The 23,274-nt window shown below is 36.4% G+C and overlaps 1 protein-coding gene across 1 annotated transcript in view; it reads right to left on the bottom strand.

The window, feature by feature from the left end:
* Window positions 1-23,058, bottom strand: part of MUC6 (mucin 6, oligomeric mucus/gel-forming) — a gene marked incomplete at its 3' end in the record, with an annotated part of 34,311 nt that extends 11,253 nt beyond the window's left edge. Inside the window, 21 exon segments of the mRNA XM_009289464.1 lie at window positions 1,572-1,682; window positions 2,158-2,299; window positions 3,046-3,197; window positions 3,983-4,092; window positions 4,195-4,247; window positions 5,389-5,638; window positions 6,549-6,681; window positions 7,352-7,446; window positions 8,011-8,172; window positions 9,060-9,197; window positions 9,469-9,541; window positions 10,040-10,144; window positions 10,308-10,446; window positions 11,527-11,647; window positions 12,621-12,743; window positions 14,925-15,132; window positions 17,024-17,133; window positions 18,295-18,382; window positions 19,554-19,680; window positions 21,277-21,517; window positions 23,028-23,058. Coding sequence (XP_009287739.1) covers window positions 1,572-1,682; window positions 2,158-2,299; window positions 3,046-3,197; window positions 3,983-4,092; window positions 4,195-4,247; window positions 5,389-5,638; window positions 6,549-6,681; window positions 7,352-7,446; window positions 8,011-8,172; window positions 9,060-9,197; window positions 9,469-9,541; window positions 10,040-10,144; window positions 10,308-10,446; window positions 11,527-11,647; window positions 12,621-12,743; window positions 14,925-15,132; window positions 17,024-17,133; window positions 18,295-18,382; window positions 19,554-19,680; window positions 21,277-21,517; window positions 23,028-23,058 — 2,712 coding nt within the window.
* Between the last annotated feature and the right edge of the window lie 216 nt (window positions 23,059-23,274).

Consider the following 23,274-nt stretch of genomic DNA (forward strand, 5'->3'; position numbering starts at 1 on the left):
GAAAGGCTGAGAGAGTTGGGGTTGTTTAGCCTGGAGGAGAGAAGGCTCTGGGGACACCTTGCTGCGGCCTTTCAATACTTGAAGGGGGCTTTATAGGAAAGATGGGGACAGACTTTTTAGCAGGGCCTGTAGCGATAGGAGAAGGGGTAATGGTTTTAAGCTGGAAGAGAATAGATTTAGACTAGATATAAGGAAGAAATTTTTTACGCTGAGGGTGGTGAAACACTGGAACAGGTTGCCCAGAGAGGTGGTAGATGCCCCATCCCTGGAAACATTCAAGGTCAGGTTGGACGGGGCTTTGAGCAACCTGATCTAGTTGAAGATGTCCCTGCTCATTGCAGGGGGGTTGGACTAGATGACCTTTAAAGGTCCCTTTTAACCCAAACCATTCCATGATTCTATTCTAGTCTATGATTCTATTTTACAGGGGTTTTTTACCACCTTGGAATTATTTTGTATGTATATGCAAATCTTCACAGGAAACAAAAATATCTCTAGTCTATGATTCTATTTTACAGGGGTTTTTTACCACCTTGGAATTATTTTGTATGTATATGCAAATCTTCACAGGAAACAAAAATATCGGTCATTTTTCTACCCTCATTGTTAGGTGTGCTAGCACTCTGACTGTATTTGGTGAAATAATATCATCATCTTCATGCAGCCAGCAGAGTAGAGGAAGTAAGTTTTCATGTGTTCCTAAGAATAATCAAAAAGTTACAGAGAAAATAGGTCTCTGTCTTGAGCTCTTTTACTATCTCCCACTCTTAAGTGTACTCTGACAACTTCACTCCTGTCATACTGCAGTGTTTCAATGTCTAGATAATCAACAGAAAGTTTTGGCTGGAGCATGCATTTATGAAACTGGATCCTAAGCAAACAAACTTTTTCACCACGGCACTGACCAGCTGAAACTGCCAGTATTTAGTCAGTAATGTGGCAAATGTGTACTGCTTGTAGTGACTGTTCCTTGGGATAAAATCACATCTGTCCATATTCTTATTTCTGTCAGATAACGAAGGACTCCAAGATGATCTGATACTACTGGGCATTACTGTCACATAGAACTAAGAACAGTAAAACTCATCCAATTCTGGAAGCTGTCACACAGCAGTGGAAATGAGGATAACCACTCATTGCTGTAGTTTCACGGATATATCTCAGGTAAGATCTGGATATATTTTGAATTGCAGATATTACCTGGACTTAGAGAAATTTGGAGAGATTTTACTCATAATCCATGATGAGAATTCATCAATTTTATACTATTGTTTTCCTGAGTTTGGTGGGGGGGAGAAATCAGTATCTTTTGACTGAGCAATTCACTGCTGATTCAGTAAAGTTCAAAATTTTATGGCTTCTACGTAGGCAAGAAGTCTGGGGACTTAAACATTGACATGAGAATTGAAAAAACCCGATGGCAATTCCTACTAAAACTGAAGCTCTAGGTTTAGTACATAATTTCACTTGCAAGACATCACTTCAGAGACACAGCTAAAGCTTCCAAAAGGGAAGCAAACATGGGCTTAAAATAACTGTTCAGCTGGATAACAGCAGAATGAAGATCTTACCCCAAGGTAAATGCTGATGGATCTGGAGCATGTAACCCCTGATTTCCCACAGATTACATTCTCAGTAACAATTTTGAAAGAGGAAACAGGTCTATTAACACTGCAGCCATCCTAAAAAAAACCCAAACAAACCACAAAAAGCACAAAAATCCAATAGACTGTGTCTGGAGTCTTCCAACTTAAAACATAAAAGCATAAAAAAGTAAAGAAAGCTTAAACATGTCATGACTGATTCTGCCTGTTTTGGGAGGTGATGACTTCTGATTTGGTAGTCAAACTGACGTCACTTCCCTAAAAGATATAGTTGGCTGGTACAGAATACGTACATATCAATGACTATTTAAACATGTTATTAAATCTAAAATTGGTTGTAATTGCATGAAAAAAAATGTTTCGAGAAGTAAAGTCTTTTTTCATCTTAAGTATTGAAATAAGCAGAAAATACAAAAAGACATTAAGTGTTTATAAAGATTCAAAGTGTTCTATTGGTTATAGATGCATCCTAGGATATTTTCATTAGCCATTTAACTCAAGCTATTTCTTGATGCTAAGATACTGCCAAAATAATCAATAAGAGGCAGATTACCATAGCTAATATGTATTCACAGTTGCCATCAAATACAAAACGCTGTCCATCAAAAGTGGTGATGTGGCCTTCTCCATATAGATTACACGTTGAGGAACACTTTGATTTCTGAACACATTTCCATTTGCCTTTTGTGCAAGTGCTGGGAGTGAGAAGAGAAACCATACTCAGCTTTCAAAGAAATGCCACCTTAACCCGCTTCTTTTTATATAAATGCACTTTTATAGATAAGATGTTAATTTAATTGACTTGTATACACTGTGACCAAGTTAAAATTAATATAAGAACCATAACTAAAAGTTATGGACTGCCTAGAAAATTAATTCATGATAAAGAAGAAATCTTAAGTCATTTTTGCTTTTTTTTTCGTGAAAGAAAATATAAAACTCATTATTTTTGCTTTTAATGAGAACAGATGTCGCTGTTCTGTGTAGTTTGGGGGGTGGTGGGGGTGGTTTTTTAGTAGTAGATTACTGGAAAGGGAATAAAGTACTTTGAGAATGCTGCTAAAGACATGGAAAGAATCTTTTGTGGAGGGTTGCTTTTACCTAGAGAAAAGATGGAAGATTGTGCCCTCATCTTTATTTAGGTGGAGCTGTTAATCCATGACTTTATGTAGTTTACAGTCACAGGCCCTACTGGATGCCCTTATTCCTGGATATGCATATGGCAGAAATTACCCCTGAAGCCAGTACCATGACTCTTTTAGCTATGCATATATATTGTCAAATGTTAAGCTTCTTCGTATCACCTTTGTGATTTGTCACTGTATTCATTCCGTTCAGCTGTTGCCGTTTCCTACTCCCCTGTCAACTAAAGGCTTTTGTTATGTAGTTGTACAGTTTAGTGAAAGAGAGGTTCCACAATGGAAAACTGTGTGATTCTTACCAGATCTCGCATTCAGTTTGGATCTGTTCACCTTTTCCATAAGCAAGACCACCATATTCACACGGACACTCCTCAGCTGGAACACACCTGCCATCGAGATTTTCATATAGCCCATCAGCACAGACACAGCCTGATTCACATTTAGTGGGTATCTGGTAAAGATCAACAGATTACAAAATGAAAAGAAACATGAGATGCATTTTATCTTGTATGTGAATGGTGTCAAGAGTGAACCTGTGTTAAGTTCTAGTTTTGACTTGATTTCAGTTTTGTGATTTTCCTCGTACTGATATACTAGTCAATTGAACTAGTTTCTTACAACTGAAGTTGTAAGATACACCTGTTGTGTGAGATATTAAACATACTTGAAGACTCTGAAAAATTTAGCTTTCATTGCTACCAATCTTTCAGACAGAGTACAACAGAAGTTTCTTTATATCAAGAAAGCTTATTACAATTCTTCCAATTAGTTTGTTTCCTTAATATAAAGGCAGAAGAAAACCCTATCAGGACAGACCAGAAGTCCACCTAGCCTGTCTCCTGCATCCTGTCACCATCAGCAGCAGACAGTTGGGAAAGAATAGAACAGGAAGCATAAACCACGTTCTATCAATTTCCAGTGACGTGCAGCTTATGGAGTACCTGAGCCAGAGGTGATAGCCATGTAGTTAAGAATCCTTAATGGATTATTATTCTATTAATTTAATATAATTTAATTCATTAATTAATGCAATTTATTTCCTCTAATCACTTCTTGAATATATGTAAATTTTTAGCATCCACAGTCTGTGGAAAGAAGTCTGATGTTTAACTGTTATCATGTTAGAAGAAATGTCTCCTTTCACTTCACTAGAAGGAACGTAGTCAAGTTCTAAGTAACAATTAGAACATTCTTCCTCTCTCAAGAGGATAAATATCCCAGAGCTGTGAAACTCACACATTCAATTCCAGTAGCGAGCATCTGACAGGTAGGGGCACATGCAGCTCCATACTTGTTTTCTAAACTGTCAGAACATGATACATATTTCTTAGGAGCTTTGCAGCTTTCTAGGAAATAGGAAAAAAAATAACATGAGAGAGATTGTGAAGTAGCAATTTTACAACATAGGGGAAAATAATATGATTCTAAGTAAACCATCAGACCCATACCTGCAGGATTTTGAGGTTTGCCTGTGCAACTTAGCCTCCCATTAACACAGTAGCTAGGGGGGAAAAAGAAAAAAGAAAGGAATTTCAATGCAATTCTCTCCTAAGAAAGAATTTTTAATGTTTTGAAAAATGACTTCATGTTTCTCACAACTGAAAATGTTTCATTGATGTTACTAGCTCCTCCCCATCCTTCAAAATGCAATGTGAGTCAACTTGCTTCGCTTTACTTTTTATAGTATACAGTAACATCAGTTTTGAAAGTGAATAGTAGGCCATTCACTATTATGATGGCCTATCAAGTAATTCTTGAGGTTTGTATATAGCTGTCCAGATGCTGTTGACAAAATCTCCTACTAGGAATAATCAGATCTTACCTATTATTTTCTGATTTTTTCCTTAACATTTCCTAGCTTAAGGTAAGTAAAATGCTTTTTGTTTGTTTAAGAATCTTTGTATTTTAGGAAAGGGTAAAAAAGATGTCTTAAAAAATAAACCTTTGCTATTAAAAGTAAAGGAAACTGTACTGGTTTTGAATGGAGATAATTTTCTTCGTAGCAGCTCCATGGTTCTGTGTTTTGAATTTGGGACCAAAACAGTGTTAATAACACGACATTGTTTTAGCTATTGCAGAACAGTGTCAAGGCCGTCTCTGCTTCTCACGCTGCCCTGCCAGCAAGTAAACTGGGAGTGTACAAGAAGCTGGGAGGGGACACAGCCAGGACAGCTGACCCAAACTGACCGAAGAGATATTCCGTACTATACAACATCATGCTCAGCAATAAAAGCTCAGGTAAAGAAGGAGGAAGGAGGGATGTTCGGAGTTATGGCGCTTGTCTTGCCAAGTAACCATTGTGCATGACAAAGTCATGCTTTCCTGGAAATGTCTAAACATCTGCCTGCTGACGGGAAGTAGTGAATTAATTTCTTACTTAGCTTTGATTGCGCATGCTGCTTTGCTTATTAAATAAGCTTATTTTTGCTTTATTATTAATAAAGTTATTAAACTGTCTTTATCTCAACCCACAAATTTTCTTGCTTTTGCCCTTCTGATTCTCTTCCGCATCCGGCTGAAGTGGCGTGAGCAAGTGGCTGTGTGGTGCTTAGCTGCTTATTGCCTTTAACCCTCAACAGAGACACATGAAGACCCCTTGTCTCCATTTTCAGTTTGTTAATCTTTAAATTTGACACACTTACCAGGTAATCCCACCAGTTATTGTTGACTGGTCAGGCAAGATGTACTTTCTATCTTCTAAATAGCAGGGACAATGAGATTTACGAACACACTCATTCTTGTGGTTCAAGTACATTCCTTTAGGACAATGGCAGCCTTCAATAGGGATGTCAGTTGGATGACATTCCAGGGCTCGGTTGGAGAGTGACAAGCATGTCCTGTCACATGCCTGAGTGTTGTAGCTGAATGTTTGATTGCCAGTACAAGTAATGGCTTTAAAACAAGACAAGAGTGTATGTTAAACTTCATTTACTTATCCTCTTCCTTGTGAAAGATAACTGTGCTCATAATGTTGCATATATTGTGTCAACAGCTTCAATGCTTAATGGTTCCTATTGCTTCTCTTCCTGTGGATGTGGAGCTCTAACAAAAAATATTGCAGACCAGGGCTTAACACCAACCATGTAGCTGTTTGGAAGTTTTATAAAGGTTAGATATCTTATTGCTTCTTTGTGTATCTTGGAGTAAAATAATGCAAAGAGAAGCTTTGCAGAAATACCAGTGTATTTTTGAATAACTGTGAAACCTGTGCCTATGTCTAAGTTGCATAATAACAAAATCATGCCTGCAACCAGAGTTTTTCCTAGTTCTTTCTCATCTTACGGTACAGTATAGCTTTATTTATCTGTCTATTCCATCACTTAATTAGCAAGTCCTAGAAGCATCCACATGCTCACCTTAAAGCATGTAAGTAATCTTTTTCATGTAGTCTTAAAATAACAATCCTTTTCTGAAACAGACTAGAAGGGTATTCAAAAGTTGGATATCTGTTATCCCATTTCTGCTTTCCTCTTCTTTCTGTTCCTGTTTCCTCATTACTCTTAAGATGATTTGGACACTGTTTAGAATACTGCTTTACCATTTATGGTTTTTGTTGTGTTATGACACATCTGTGAAGTCAGCAGCTCCTGGGAATATAGCTTTTATACCTGCCGGTTGGCCTACTTGAGCAATAAGTAGGTTTTTTCTAATGACTGACAAGTAGTTTTAAAATATGTTCTTGCTCTTATTCAGTTTTGTCATAGGTGAATCAAACGTGGGAATATTCTAAATGGAAACAGATAGACCTGTATGCATGCATTCATCTGATTGCAGACTATTAAGAGTTGGTTCAGTTACTTACTACAATTGTCCATACTGTTTCTCCAGTTCTCAAGGATTAAACCCATTGAACTGCATGTTCGTGCATATGATCCCAGAGCAGAACAAATATAAGGAAAGGTCTCTTCGTAATTACAGGCTTGGTAGACACATCTCTGAAACCCAATACATGGAGAGTACTCTGTTACTGGGGAGCAGACATTTGGAAGTGCTAAACCCTGGAGGTATTTAAAAAACGTGTAGATGTGGTGCTTAGGGACATGGTTTAGTGGTGGACTTGGCAGTGTTAGGTTTACAGTTGGACTCGATGATCTTAAGGGTCTTTTCCAGCCTACATGATTCTATGGTTCTATGGTTCTATGCTGAATTGCAGAGGTAAGTCATGCAAAATACATATTATTGCATAACTAAAACTGATGAAAAAAATCAGATCGATTGCCTGATTGACATGAATAAAATATACTTAGTACCTAAAAAATGCCTTTGTTTATTCGCTGCTTTTAATTTTTAATTTTCAAAATGTTTTGTGGAGATTGGCAAATATAATGAGCTCAATTATGAACATGGGAAAATCAATACTTTGCATAGTTAAAGTTGTCGACATGGAGAATTGCAGCATGAGCAAAAATACCTTCTGATTCATAGGGATGGAACTGGTGCCTATGAACAGACAGACTTTTAGTGTGGTGGAGACATAATTTTCAAAACCACAATTGTTCCGTAGCTTCTATGCATTACTGATCCAAATGAGTGGGATACTGTATATGAGTACATTCTGCTCCGTATTTGGACTCCCTCTGTACACCATTTATCATAATTTCCTACCTTGTAGAAAGGAATAGGGTTCACCACAGCATGGCATTTCTCGAACACTGTACCCTTCTTGGTAAGAATGGAGCAATGAGTCTCAGCAGATATTTCTAATGAAAGTAAATCGTGGACGTTAAACAGAGAAAGTTAGGAAAAAGAAATGAAAAAATGAAAAAGAAATAAAAAAAAAACTGGACACACTACTCTAGCTGAGCTTTTGGCAATGATGGATTGAACAAAAGGACAACTTCTTAGCTTGTTAGCTTGCAGACTATACTTTTGTTCAAACAGCTCAGTAGGGCTTTTTTTTTTTCCTCCTTTTTTTTTTTCTTTTAAGACCAATAGCAATAGAGACTTGAGAAGGCAAAGCCTGGATTTGTCACAGCACTGCTGAGCAAGTCTAAGACATCCATGGACTTGCAGTTTCACTGGAAATATCACCAAAACCCTCTTATTCATCATCTCAATCCTAGACCTCTAGAATGGGATCTGATAAGCTTTCACCAGATATGTATTCTAGAAATCAGAAATGTCTTGTTGGTGACAGAATTTGTGATGTTTAATAGTCTCAGTCTCTGCTTCTCTCAAACTCTCTCATTCCTCTGGTATAGGCTTATGGAAGTGTCAGACAAAGCCAGCTGGAGAGATCAGTTACAACAGGATCATCTACTTACTGTTCAGTTGACTCAAAGCACAAGGGTCAGTATCTCTCTCTAAAGCAGGATGGCAATTTCCTGCCCTCCAGGAATCTACAAACAGGGAGGCTGTCCCTTCAGTGATATCCATGCTAGTCATGAAGTCATCTGTAGTGTCTCCATTGTAATTACCACACAAACCTAATAACATCAGAAATGCAAGGGATGGCTGAAAATTAAAGAATGTGTACACAATGGTCTATGTTTCATTCTATAATAGTGAGAAAATTGATTCAAAAGTTCTACATGGAGTGTCAATGAATACTATAGGTCAAGTAGCCAGAGAATGTTAATTATGTACACATTCAGTCACTGAGCCTCTGCCCTCTCAAGTTAAGATTGTCCACTTCTATTCAATGACAAATTCATACAGAAGATTTTGTCTTGTTTTTAGAAAAAAGGCTTTTTCAGTGGTTTTAAATCATGTAAAAGAGAAAGGCCATGAAATACTTCTGCAGTTACATGTGTTTTCTTATGTATATAAAATCTGTAATGACAAAGAAAATACATTTAGACTTTTTAAAAGCTAAAGCCTCTGTGTAATTCCCCATAGATAATTAGAATGCAGCATATGCCTTTGTGGCTGATGTTTCTGTGCAATAAACGTAAACATCTCCATCTGGTGCTTATCAGCTGAGAAGCTTTTAGATTCTCAGGTTCATTGCGTTTACAGTCATCATGCACTGCGTTCAAAGAACCGTGTGCTGCAAGATGTAGAGACGACACAGACTAATTTGTTGCCCCTCCATTGTGTAGTAAAGCACATATTGAAAAAGGCACACATAAAACATGTGAAGAGCAGTATCATATTACATGTGAAATATGTGACCCATCTAATTTCTTTGATTAATTTTAAAATTATTAGTGAAAAAAAAAAATTTTAGCACATCAGTTTTCCAATGCAGGTATTTTTTGTTGTTTTTTCTTTGAATCCAGAGAAGAGAGTTTATTCCTTAAAGGATGAGTACTAAGCTTTCAAAATTACACTCCCTACATTTTCTCCTTCACATGGGGACTAAATTTCTTACCTAGGGTTCTGCCTTTGAATTGTGATCCAACTTTCACATAGGCCTGGAACACAGGTGATGTTTGAACTACAAGTTCCAGCCCGAAGGTTGTATGCATTTGAATGTACATCGAGGACTGTCTGAAAATAGTGATGTCTCCTAAAAGAACAAGGATATTTAGAAATACAGATTTTGATGCATAGGATATTGCAAAGTAATGACTTCAATGCATATGTAAGTGTTCTACCATTCTGTCCGTAAGTCTTCTCCTTCCACACACAACTCTCCACAGAGGGACAGATATAATGGGAAAGATTTTAGCCACCTTCTAAAACCTCTGCTATTGGCAATTGTGAGAGAAAAGATGCTGGGTTGTGTAAAACAGACATTTAAGGTAATTTGGATTTTACGTATATTCCCTTTTCTTTACCTGATCTGTAAGGTAGCCGCTTAAGTTCATCATCATCAGTAAGGAGTTCATTCTGAGAAATCACAATTTTGTCCTGTAAGAAAAGGACATGGAGTCAGAAGTGGAGTCCCCATCCCTGGAGGTATTTAAAAGACGAGTAGATGAGGCACTTAGGGACATGGTTTAGTGGACATGGTGGTGTTGGGACGACGGTTGGACTCGATGATTTTAAAGGTCTTTTCCAACCTCAATGATTCTATGATTCTATGATAAGCAATTATGCGTACTGGTGGTATTCATATGTTCTTTAACGTAAGCAACTGTATTGTCAATGACCTGTATAATAGGAAAAGATTGATTCAAGCTTTCTCTCACATGTTATTCCATACTGCTTTCAGTTTTCACTTTGAAAATAACTTCCTGAGTTGATGTGGCAACTGAGATCTTTACTGTGTATGCATGAACTGGAACATATCTTTAGTATCTATCCCCCATAATTTTTCAGTTCAGGCTACTAGCAATGACTTTAAGTATTTATTTTGCTAATCTGGTTACTGAAATGCTGGATAGAACCTATGGAGGGAATACTTGCCTTTGTAGATAAGTAAATTACAGCACTAAGTGATGTCTCAGAATGAGAATAACCAGACTTTTCATATACAGCCATTAGGGTTCCATTGTGTGGCAGACTGGAACTCTGGAAGAAAATAATGAAAAGGGAAGTCTGTGTCAGAATAAAAATGATTTGTAGAATAAATGCATACTATAGGAAGACCTCAGTTTGTGTTCCAATAGGAAACCAAAGACAGACTAAAATATATCTAATTGATATTGTGTGTTTCTAGACTGCGGGATGTTACCTTCATAAGAACATAAGTGCAAACCCCATGGAACCTGTATGATCTAGAATCAAACGTGGTAACAAAGGAGCCTCCTTCCAGTGAACACCTTCCAGGGCAGGGCAAATCTTTGCAGTTCCATTGACCCATCGTACATTTACTAAGGAAAACAAGAAATTCTGTGTAAGGTTATTCACAAACTAAGGCACTATTTACCAGCAGAGGATTTGATCCTCCTGTCTGGAGGTTTTGCTGTAGCTGATCAACATGCAGAATTGGTTAGTGAACACAGTGTAACATTCTGAACTTTCATTTCCACTGTTTTGAAATGTCTTTCCTTTACGCTCTAAAAACTCAGCTACTTCCTAGTAATGGAAGATGTAATTGTATCACTTTTCCCCTTATACTTTCTGTGCTTTGATTTTCTTTGTCTATGTATATCAGTTGAAGTTGTTCATCTTAATTCAAAGGTGCGGAACTCTTGTATGGATTGTCAGTAAACTTTCCTGAATAGATTAATCATGAAAAGTGCGTTCATTGTTACAGTTCTGAGGATCAATTACATTATTTATCCTTTATTTTATTTATTAGAATTATGATAGCAAGAGAAGTAACACACAAAAAAATTATTCCACTTCTTTTTGGAAAAAATTTCCAAATTTAAAAAATATTGTCTTAAGTAATTATTTTCTGTTGCAAAACAACGGTGATATGGTGATCAGAAATGCTGAGATTGCCAGAAAGAAATTGTAAATACTGGATATTTGTTTTGTACTAATTTTACCTCCACTTTCACAGAGGAGATAAAAATGCTACTGTTTTCTGTGGCCTGAAGGAGCATTTATATTTCTACAGATTAATCAGGAAATGAGACATTAAGTAATTATTTTCTGTTGCAAAACAACGGTGATATGGTGATCAGAAATGCTGAGATTGCCAGAAAGAAATTGTAAATACTGGATATTTGTTTTGTACTAATTTTACCTCCACTTTCACAGAGGAGATAAAAATGCTACTGTTTTCTGTGGCCTGAAGGAGCATTTATATTTCTACAGATTAATCAGGAAATGAGACATGTATATCTTCAATTACAAATGTATGATTTGTGACACTCAAAGAAGGTGGCCTCAGAGATGGTATGACACACTTGCAGCTGCCCTCTGAAAAGTTAAGCTAAATTTTACAATTGCTTGGAGAGGATACTCTCCATCCTCTCATGAATGTACCTGTTGCTACTCACCAGGTCCTACATGCTGCTTTCATCGTCTCACCAGGACCATATGTTTTCCCATTCAGTGTACACGGACACTGCTTAATGTGAACACATGTTCGATTCTTTGAGATGTCATCAAGAACAGTTCCTGCCAAAGATGATAAACAAAATAAATACTTTTCTGTATCCTTACTTAGAACTAAAGCTATTATAGCTTGAATGCCTTCCAAAATTAGTTTGAGAATGCTATTCTTGCACAGCCAGTGCCCATACTTAGAGATATAACATGCAGAACATTTTCTCTTAATTAAAATAAAACGGACTCTTTACAAGTGATAACAGCATTTGGCTACTTTGTTATATGAAAGTGCAGACAATTGTCTTCATTTGAAATTTGAACTTAATTTGAAATAACAGTAAGCTTGAATGTTATTTTTCCAGATTTTTTTTTTTTTTTTTTTTTTTGGGGGGGGTTTTTTTTGAAGAATGGACACGTTCTATTTGCTAGAGTACTAAGTCTAGTTTTAAATATGTAGCTCATAACACATTACTTTTGACTACTATAAAATGGTGATGATATTGATGTAAATACCCACATCACAGTAACCTTGGAGGAGATTTCAGTTCTGAAATTTCAAGAAATTATGTAAATGATAGTCATTATTACAATTTTTGTACAAAGTTAATCTTTAACCATTTTAAAGGGATTTTACAAAATGCCCATAATATTGCAGAACTTCTCTGAGGTATGCTACCTCTTGCTGGTGCCCTGAAAGGCTAGATACCTGTTTGGCATAGGAAATTAATTAAGCTTACTCAATGTATATTATAGTACAGAACTTTAAGCAGGCAGCATATAATTATCCCATCACGTATCATGGTCTTGTGAGGAAAATGCTTTCACAGCTCTGTTCTTGCAAATAGTGACCAAGGATCTTTAAGGACCATGACTATTCAAGACTCCAGTTATATTATGTTACCTGAGAAATGGCAGTTCTAGCAGCACAATGCCCTGAAATGCACTGCTAGTTCATTATTAAGAAGTCTATTCCACTTGACTGGATATATGCCAAAAACATTTGTATGGGCCATTTAGGATATGATGAATATAGAAATGATACCTTCTGGACAAAAGCAACCATAGGTACAATGGCTGGAACAGCTGTACTCTGGGTTGGAACAGGTTTTAATACATGGAGAACCACATTCCTCATAGATTTGGTTAGCAGAACATTTTCCCACAGCTGCAACAAACAGTGAGTGTTAAGATTTTTAAAGTGTAAACACAGAAGAATCTCTCATCTACCACCTAGGATGGAGAAAATCTTGTGATTTCTGGCACTAATGTTCTCTTATCCTGCCTCAATACTCAATTCATCATCTGAGTATTCATCATTACTATCATAGTCACTCTAGCTTTTATTAATCTTTTATGCCCTCTTTATTAGAAACTCCTTTCAGAAGCCTGAAGAATGGCAAACAGGCTATATTGCAGCCCGATAAACTACCACAAATCAGATTTTCTGTAGTACTTGAAGGATTTAAAGAATATAACTCTTGATTTTCTGTATAGTTCCTGCTTCTTAGACATTATCTGCTTTTCAGAATGCAGCTACCTAACATTTTTAATATATGGAACTCAGAACATGTTTTATTATGTGATAAATTCAAGCAGAGATTTTTCCTTATCTGAAAGAGTAAAAATAAGTGAGGTAGGGAAATAGAGGTAGTTAGAGATGAGGCTGACAAAGAAACAATAAAGACTAAAAAGTTCATTACCTTTGTATATTTGGCATTTATTTGCAAATTCTTAGATTCTCAGCTTTGTTTTTTTGGGAAACAAGGGTTCTGATTCCCTTTTTTTTCCCAAGCTTTGCCTTTTATCACTTTACTACCAATCCTAGTAATGGTCTACTGGCAACATGAAAACTGCTATGACTCGGAGAAAACCAGGCTATTGTTTTACTGTGATTAGTAAGAATTATTGTACAGTTCTGTGAATGCACACAGTGCCTTACTAATATTTATCTGAATCTATAAAATGCCACGAGGAGTTTACAATTTTGAAAGATTAAAGCCAATTGCAGACCAACCAAAGAATAAAATGGGTTATCAATTTATGTAAGATGGATAAACTTGGAGAAGAGGAGGGGAAAAGTTATTTTAGAAAGAAGTGCAATTTTAAAGTGTCAGGGATAATAATGGAGCTTAGTAGGGAATGTTTTCAGTAATTACAATGAAAGAATGAAGGAAAACACAATGTTAAATACAAAACAAAAAATGAAGAGTGGCACCAGTACATGAAGATCAAGAGCAGAATAGAAGAATATGGCACCAGAGATGCAGGGAGGGCAAAATGATACAAGGCCTCATAAGTAACAATGGTGAGATGATAGACTATGGCAAGTTAAACAATGACTTCAGGAATATAATTCAACTGGGATTTCACTATTCTTATGCTAAAATCTAAATGGTAGCCAATCTCAAAGATTTTTGAAACAGAATAAGAATCAAGGGATAAAGAGAAATATATTCCTGTCAAAGCGATTTATTTTACAAATTTGCTACCCATGACCATATATTCATATAAAGGATAAATAAAAGTGTGATTATCATATTAAGCAAGGTCATTTTGAAAGCTCCTCTTTTTTGACATGAGGTTCATCTCTGGTAATTTATGTGTGAGTTGGTTTAGAAATAACAACATCAATTTAAGTTACTTTTGACTTTTTTATGATCAGCATGTTCTCTTATAAAATAATGAATCCTGCTACATAACACTGACTATAGATTGAAGTTTCAGGTGGATTCAGAAAGACTGCAAAAAGTGAATCAAAACTTTGATAACAAACAGACACTTGAGAAACAGTGTGTCTAATCATGTACGGCTTGGAGAGTAATGGAAGATTTGCTTCCTATTTACTTCCAATTAGTAGTTGTAATTAAGAAGGTTGAGCATCTGAAAATGGACTACTGAAAAGCTCCTGTGAATAAAAGGGGCTATGGCAATTGTTGGCAAAAAGATTCAAAGACTTCAGAGGCCATTTAAAAGTTCTCTCTCTTCACTGGCTAATTTGCTAAGTACAATAATGAAGAGACAATAACTAAGAGAGCACAGCCTCCTGTTGGAAGTCTGAGAAATTCAACAGTTTTCACTTGGTGGATGCTTCTCTCTTATGGTCGCTGATCTAGACATAGGAGCTACATTTCATGCTTCCTCCTTCTCCTTTGAGGTTTCCATGCTCTCCTTCTTAATGCTTTACCAAAGACCACTGTTGTTCTCTTAAGAAATTTTTTTTTTTTATTCAAGACAGTAGAGACTTTTCTATCAGTTGATTTAAATTCCACTTAATCATCGTTCTCCCTCTGTGTAAGATATAGCAAGGTTAAGTACAATCTGCTATGAATAAAACATTTGAACTTACAGCAGAAGTTTTCACTTCTCCAGTTGAACACCATTTGATGGGACATAGCACATTGCCTTGAATACTCTGACAGTGTAGAGCAAGTGCAATTGTTTTGTCCTGGCTCACTGCAGTCCTGCATATCAAGCTGGCAACGAATGACAAACCCATCCTTCGGCACACTGCAGGTTGGTGACACCAAGTTAAGGAGCTGAGAGCAAATAGTGGCCTAAATAAAAAGAGAAAGAAAATTGTTCCTAGTAGTGTTTCCCCCGTGTGAAAACCACAATAGAATATCACTGCTAGTTATGATTTTCTTGTTGGTTTGTTTGCTTTTTTTCCCCTACAGTTTAGTAATATGCATTTGACTGAAAATGTATGAGAAATTCACGAATAGAAGAGAATATATATCCATTTTATAATAGAAGGAGCTTGATATGTTAAATTAGTTCCACTTCTCATTAAGTTGAAAATTAAGTCATTCTTTCGGTACCATCAATCCCCCTAAAAATGGCTGAGAATCTTACAGGCAGGGGGTATGTTGTCTCATGGATATTCAGTTCCAGGACAAACATCCCCCATGTGAAGATAGCAACATTCATTCCCCTTTGAGCAAACATTTGATATGTTTGTATTGCCTATCATGTTGCCTACTGCAGTATAAGGTCTCAAAGAGAAAGAATGTAAAAAGGTTAAACCTCCCAGCCAATAGAAGTTCTCCACCAGATCAAAGTAATTTTTCAGTATAAATACAAGTAATATTTACAACCCTCTTCTTCAGAAAAGTATCTTCCTCACAGGACCCACAGAAACTCCTGTTCTTTATTCCTGCTTTTCTTGTTAAAGAGATGCTACAAAACTAATGTTTCTCTGCTTTTCTGTTCTGGGAAAAGGAGAGTCTCAGAAAGATTCTGGCTGGCTCTTCCTCTGTAGTATGAAAGCTAAACTTCTCAGCAAGAGGAATGGTTTCTATGTTCAAACTAAGAGATTCTTGCGCTGCTGGAAAAATAAGATGAAACTGTTAAGGAAAAAAGAATAAAAATCTCCTATTTCAAGAGAAAACTTTTTAAGCATTCTGTAATTATTAGTAACCTATACACTGTATACAAATAAGTACATGAGAATTGCAAAGTAAGATCATAGTCTTGTGAGGAAGTACAAACGGAACCAAAGAGCATGATCATTCTATGTAAATTGAAATGCTTTTTAGGGGATAGCAATGAGTACTTGCCATTACGTATGTGGTGACCTTATGACCTCCTAGGTAGAAAAAAGAAAAGGTTGCTGAGAGAAATTGTGGAGTTTCCATCTCCTCAGCCTGGAAGATCCACCCAGGAGATACTCAAAACCTGCGAGGACATTGGCCTGGACAACCTGCTCTAGCTGACCCTGCTTGAGCAGAGGGGTTGGACTAGATGATCTGAAGAGATCCCTTCCAAGCTAAACCATTCTGTGATTCCGTAAAATCTGTGTGGGAATGCAAAATTTGAGTTTCCCTGGTGAAACAACTTAACAGGATCATCCTAAGTAGGATTTGATTCCTGTATCTGCAAAATCTAAGAAATAGAAGCCTTTTTGTTCTTTGCTGCTATCAAGCTTCCTCTTTCAACCATAGTTACATGGATGCATCATGTTTCAGGTACACTGATTTTTCTTTTCATCTAGGACTGGAAGTGATAGCAGTTGATAGTGGTTGGCCCTGTTATGAACGCTGTTATCTGGCAATATGTTTAAAGCATCGTTGAATGTCTTCAAGTCTGTACAGCTTATAATGTCATGCCTCTAGCTGTTCAATAAAAAGTTCTTTAAAGCTTCACTGGTTTCCATGAATTTCTTGTGACGACCTGCATGAAATTTCAGAAAGCTGTGAGCTAAATGCTGGTAGGTTTATATGAGTGATATAAATCCAGCCTCAAAAATGCCCACAGGCCTTTTTCAAAACGTATTTTAATGCAAAGAACTCATTTTCTTTCTCATATCATGCTATGCAAATTTTGACTTTATCCATTTTCATGGAAATCAGTTTTATGAATCCACGGCCTCTCCCTTGTTGGTTTCTATCTATCTTTCCACCTCTGTTAAGAATCATACTGCAGAAAAGACAAGAAGATCTTTCTTACATATTTTTTGTGAGGAATGGTGGAAATTGATATCTCCTCAGACAGGCAGATCTCTGATGGATCATCCATTTTTTGTAATGCAGCAAATTTATATGTATCCAGCAATTTACCTGTAAATTCAAGGGTTATAATTTGTCAGGAAAAAGCCCACATGGATTTGTTTAATTGTTGCTGTGATGTAGCAAAACTCAGATTATATTCTTTGACTGTGAAAGCTGCTACTAATTAATCTTCCTGATGATAACAACTACCTCTTTTGCCCTTTACCTGCAGTCTATTCAGTAAAGCATACTTTCATCACCTTGATCATTTCTCTGAGCTATTTCCTAATCTATCACATCTACTACCTTACATGATACCAGCTGCTACTGTTTTTCTGCCAGCTTTGTTATCTTTTGCCAGCTGCTAATACATGCCTCTTCTCCTCATCCCCCATTCTTATATTTTCCCCTACATGTGGCGTTAAACTCATCACAACCCAAAAAATATTGTATACTTTTTAGAACTCTTTTCTGTGATGTGTATAGAAAACTGCATCTGGCTGTGTTGATCTGAGATTAGTTTACTGTGTGATTTAATGTCTCCACACTAGCACTGTAGTTCAGATTAGCAGTGTGCTTTTAAAACAAATCTTCCAAACATCCCCACGCCGTACAATTTGATTTCCATTGTGGAGTGGTCTTGGCATACAGAGTTCCTTTAAGATGAAACCAAGCCAGAAGATGTGCTCCAAGGGCATGTGTAATGAGCTCCAACTGCTAATGGGCATTAGTTCAACAGACCAGATTAGAGTCACTCTGAAGTGAACCCCCCAAACCACATATAGCGCAGATGTCAAGTCATCAGCACCAACTATTTTGCTCTAAAGATCCACCCGTATTGGGACACACTACTTGTTAATGTTCTTGTCCACTATATTCTTTTTATTATAGCCTCATTCTTGCTTCTGTCTAACAATAATTTCCCTCACTGTGCCTTGCTATGAACCTAGACTTCTGAAAGTTAGGTGAGAGAGAGTGTGATCCTTACCACCTGTTTCTAAAATATAAGAGAGTTCTTATCACTTGTCTGAGGAACCCACAATATTATCATCATAACAAATAATAGTGTGTAGCATAATCATACAATAGGTAAGTTGGTGACCTATGGGAATGCTTTACTCAGTTCTGAAACTGAGTGAGCAGTCAGAGCAATGTTAGTACAGTATTAAATTTCCACCTTGAGTCAGTTTTACTAGTTCTCCTTCCATCTGACCTGTCCTTAGGTCTTACCTTCACTCACAAATTCATTCAATTCATAACCATCATAATTTCCACACATTCCACAGGTTTTTCCCATATATTTTTTTTCAGTCAAAACCTAAAATAAAATAAAACAAAACATTTAAAAGGATCACTCTAAGTAAAATTATCTATACAGCATTACCTTTCTCAAATAAATTCAGTTCAAGGATCCAATTAAAGGTGATCCTTCTCATTAATTTCTGTGACTTGATTGGAGGAAAAGTTTTGGAAGCAGTAACTTTTTTTCCCAATAGGCAAATAGTGATTGTTGCAATTTTTTTATTTAATAAAAGAATAAGATTCTAAGACATTTGCAGAGAATTGAGGGGGGATAATATTCTAAGGAGCCAGAAAAAATAGAAAAGGAAACTATGCTTTTTCCTTGCTCATATCTTTGTTGACAGAGCACCAATTTCAGGTTTGTTCTCTTAAGAAAATGAAGGTTACAGGAAGAAAATCTCTTTTCAGAAGGTTATTCAATTATCTATTTCTCTGGAGAATAAAGTGGTAATATTACTATTGGCTACAATCAATGAATTATTATGAAAACCTTAGATCAGAGGAAATAATCTGACTACATGTAAAATATAGTGTGTACCCATCACAGTAGCATTTCCTGTTATATGTGTGATAGTAACGCTGGTAGATCTCCCAGGCAATTTATTACATAACAGTCTCCCTGTTTTAGCAAACTTACCAATTTAGAATTCAGTGTCTTTTGTGGCATTAATATCACAGGTCATGCTGAGAAAATGTATCCTCTTCTCTAAAATATATCAGGGATTTTGGAGGGAAAACATTAAAAGATTCAGAAAAAGGAAAGAAACAAAGGAGCTGGTAGGAGCACCATATGTTTGAAAACAAAAGATGTCCAGGGGAAGCACAGTAGAAATGAAAAAACTGTGGCATACACTATGAAATTCTAGACAACTTTAAACAACCTCAACATCCCTTTAGCAAAACATTGTAGCTGCTGGAATAGCCTGAGGAAAGTTTAACATTTGTGAAAGCACCCACAAATCTCAACATTGGTGGCTTTAGTTAACTACCAATGCTGGAAGTGAAAGGAACATGCAGGTATAAAAAGCAAAGTTGTTTATTTCAAGAGGAACGGATGAAGCAGGAAAAGAATAAATATCCAAATAGTAAACACATGCAAAAAGCACCCATTAAGTCTAAAGAGATCTTGTCACTCCAGTAAGCCAGTGAGAATTTTCTCTTCTGCTTTATGAGAGCATTTTACTAACCATGAGGTAGTCATCATTGTTCCACGTGACAACGAGCTCCATCTCCATCAGCTTGGCCACCAGACGGATGTTGCGTCCATAAGGTGCTATTTGAATTCCATTGCTGGTGTAAGGCAACTTAATGACACTGTAATGAGGCGAGAAGAGAAACTGACCTTCTCATACCAATATTATGCAGGTATTAGTTATCTTTTTTAGATATAATACACATACAATATGAGTACTTGCAGCAACATGAAATAGAATTTTTTTCCTTTGTAACTGTAACATTTCAAGATACATTAAAAATTTCTGTTGATTGAAAAACAATGTCAGCAGTTTCCTAGAAGAATCACCAGGAGACGGTTGCATACTGATTATGCCAGTGAAAATGTTTGCACGGGACTTGGCATCTTCACTTGGTATGGTTTTATTAGGGTATAGTTATATGTTTCAAGAACTTGTAACAGTACAGTTTGTGTGGTAGAGCTATTGTTGATTATCCTGAAGGGCTTCTATGGACTACAGCCTGTTAATATAGGAATTACTGCTATGACTGAAAACTGACAAGGTTAGAGAAACCCATAATGGGAACGTTGTAGCAGAATTAGGTTTTCATCCTTGCAGCTAATGCTACAAACTAACACCACTAAAGAACAAATATATTTTGCTAAGTACTCAGTAAGTATGTGATACAATCATAGAAAAGTTGGTTGGAAGGGACCTTCTGAAGTTGCCCAGGCCAACCTTCCACCTGAAGCAGGGCTATGTGCAACACTAGACCAGGTCAGTCATGGCATTTGGTTCCTGTGAATACAGGACAAAAATTTAAAAAGCAGTTCATTGGGTTAGGCCCATAGATTTACATAGTTTTCCTGGAACATAAACTAATAAAGGAATTTTTTCTAAATACAGTTTGCTAAATTAAGGTATAGCTGCAAGTTGTCTTTTTGTCATGATGGTTGTTGTACCCAGGTAAGTATAATAAGATACAGATCATCCACAGTTAATTATTTACCATATCCACATGTACTCACAGACAAAAATTCAACACTGCCTATCTGATAAAACTGCTGAAAAATTCCCTGGAGAAATTTCCTTGTATGGGAGCAACTTGTCTAGAAGAATGAATGATGCAGAACCTAAAGGTTCCCATCAGTGTAATTCCTCAGTAAAACAGCTGTTTTCTGGACATAGTAATCCTTGGAATAATGTGAACAGTCAGTGGTCTCATACACAAGGACTTCTTTGTAAGCCCCTCCAATATTTCTCTGTTGGTTGTATAGTTCAAAGTTTCTCTTGTAGCCTATATATCTATCTTCAGCACAGAGGGTTCAGAGTTACCTAAGTCTCAAATTAAATGAACTCTAAGCAAAACACAAGAATTTCAACTAATATCTACTAAAGGGTGTAAGCCATTTCATGTGTGCTTGTAGTAGAGATAAGCATAAGCAGACTGGTAGTATCTAGGAGACTGTAGTTTCAATGTGAGAACTATTTTGGTCTGAGAAGTTTAGTTAATCCCTTTGCCTACACAAATGTACTCTAAGCTTGATTCAAATAACTGCAAATGAAATACTTATCTAGAGAGTGTGAATGCTTGATAGGAAGAAATGGGAGTGGAGTCCAGTTAGGTGTGCTAACTTTTGTAATTTGTTAATTCATTTTTGATACAAAGTAGTCTTTAGTGCAACTGCTGTTGCCTCCTTTAAACACTTTTTCCCCATTCATCACAGAATCTTACCCAACACTCCTGACAGAAATGTTGCCTTTCTCAACAATGACAACAGAAGGTCCCAGCTCAATAATGATCCTTGCAATTTTTTTGTCCAGCCCACGGCGGAACTGAATGTTGAAGTCTGGGCTGGTTTCATCACATACAGTTGCAAAGATATAGTTGCAGGTCCCAGTGAAGTCATACTGGTATTTATCAAAGGTTGAAAAATGCCCTCCACCCCAGGTAGAACAGGAATCCTTGCTCAAAACTATAAAAGTGAAAGAGAAAAATGGATTTAGGTCTCCTAACAGCCTATTTGTGCATTCTGATTGCCATTTCAAGTATAAACAGCAGGAAAAGCTAGTAAGTTTCTACTCAGATTTATTATGTAAACAACACCCTAGCCATTTTTTTTTTGTAACCTCAAAAATTTATCTCAAGTAAGGAAGTGAAACAATAATTGGAGTCAGAACAATATTCTTATTTACTGTAAGCAGAGGAGAGCTCCCTAGCTTCCTAGCTTGGGAAACACCCTTCCATCTCCTTCGTGGGTAATATAAAGGTTTACCTTCTTATTTCAGTCCACTCAATCTGTTTGCAAAGGCGACAGCTTGCTACTGGAGAGACCTTTAACATCTCAGGCACAACATTTATGAAGCTATCTATGGCATTACTGTATCATGATTCATTGCACAGTCAGATCATTAGATATCCAAAGACAGTCTTCAAAGCCCAGCTTCTAAGTCCCCACATTTTTGGCTCTGTGTTTGTGTGACAAAATTCCAGCCAGCTTTGTAAATATACGAAATGTTTCAATTAGTTTTCATTTTTAAAAATTAATCACTTTTCATCTGAATGGACAGATTTTAGAGGTTGAAATGAATCATATTAAAAGAGATACAACTCCAGCGCTTGATGTTAGATATTTCTATACCTACTTAAAGCATTTGAACAGTCCCTCTGAAGTTGATAGAACTACTGAAATAAGTAAAATCATGTCCTTGGTTATATATTTCCAGACCCAGATCGTTACTTTCAATTTTTTAGTTATTTTTGCTTATGGAGTTATATGAAAGGTATATACAGGTATCTTAGAATATATCTTAGAAGCACAAATTATCGGGTAAGTTCAGCAAAGTCTACCTGCAATTTATATTCACTGCTTTAAAGCCAAAACATTTTTTTACTCTTAAAGAGTGATCAAATGACTACAGAATGCTACTGTTTTTATTCAGGTCACGTAGAAAATAGTGTTTCCCAATAAGCTGTTACATGTTGGCAAAAAGTACTCCTCTTCCATACTTCTGTGCTGTCCAGAACATCTGACTGGAAAATAGGAATCGGCTAATTGTTATCATTGATTCTTCATGCCCAATTCCAGTTAGTTTAATATATTGTGCTTAAGTGATACTGACCAACAAACCCCAGCTTTTTTAGAGTGTGCCAGGGAATGATTACCTGGGGTTGCACAATGGTCAGAGTGCAATAGGTGCCCCTTTCTATAAATATAGGAGTGCCTTCAGTGTATTTGTTTTTATTTACATATTTTCAGAGAAAAATAACAAATGGGAATGTCAATAACTCAAGAAAGTTTAAAACTAGATTATATATATGTCTTTTGACTTCAGTTTTTATTAAGTGATATCTAGGGATTTTCTTTTAATTTGTGTATATCCATGTCCCACTGTTCCTCTTGTTGTAAGAACAGACAGAAGACAGAGTTGAGTTGCTGAATATTTTTTTTTTGTGGCTGATCACAAGTACTCAACTATTTTTACCTTTAGGATGAACTTCATGTAGCTTTTCCATGCTTATGTTGAATGAGAATTCACCTAATTCAAGCCACTCTCTGCTGCTTCTGCCTGAAGAAATGCTTCTCATTATAATAAATTTGCATTTTATATAATTCTTTTTGTTCTATGTCTCTGCATTTTCCCTAAATTAGATTAAGAATTTCATTGTCAACCACTGAAATGCATCTAGTTTTGGAGTACCCAGAGTTGTTTTTTAACAGTATGCAACAGT

Source organism: Aptenodytes forsteri, unplaced genomic scaffold (assembly GCF_000699145.1).
Source record: "Aptenodytes forsteri isolate BGI_AS27 unplaced genomic scaffold, ASM69914v1 Scaffold445, whole genome shotgun sequence".
In the NCBI taxonomy this organism is placed as follows: domain Eukaryota; kingdom Metazoa; phylum Chordata; class Aves; order Sphenisciformes; family Spheniscidae; genus Aptenodytes; species Aptenodytes forsteri.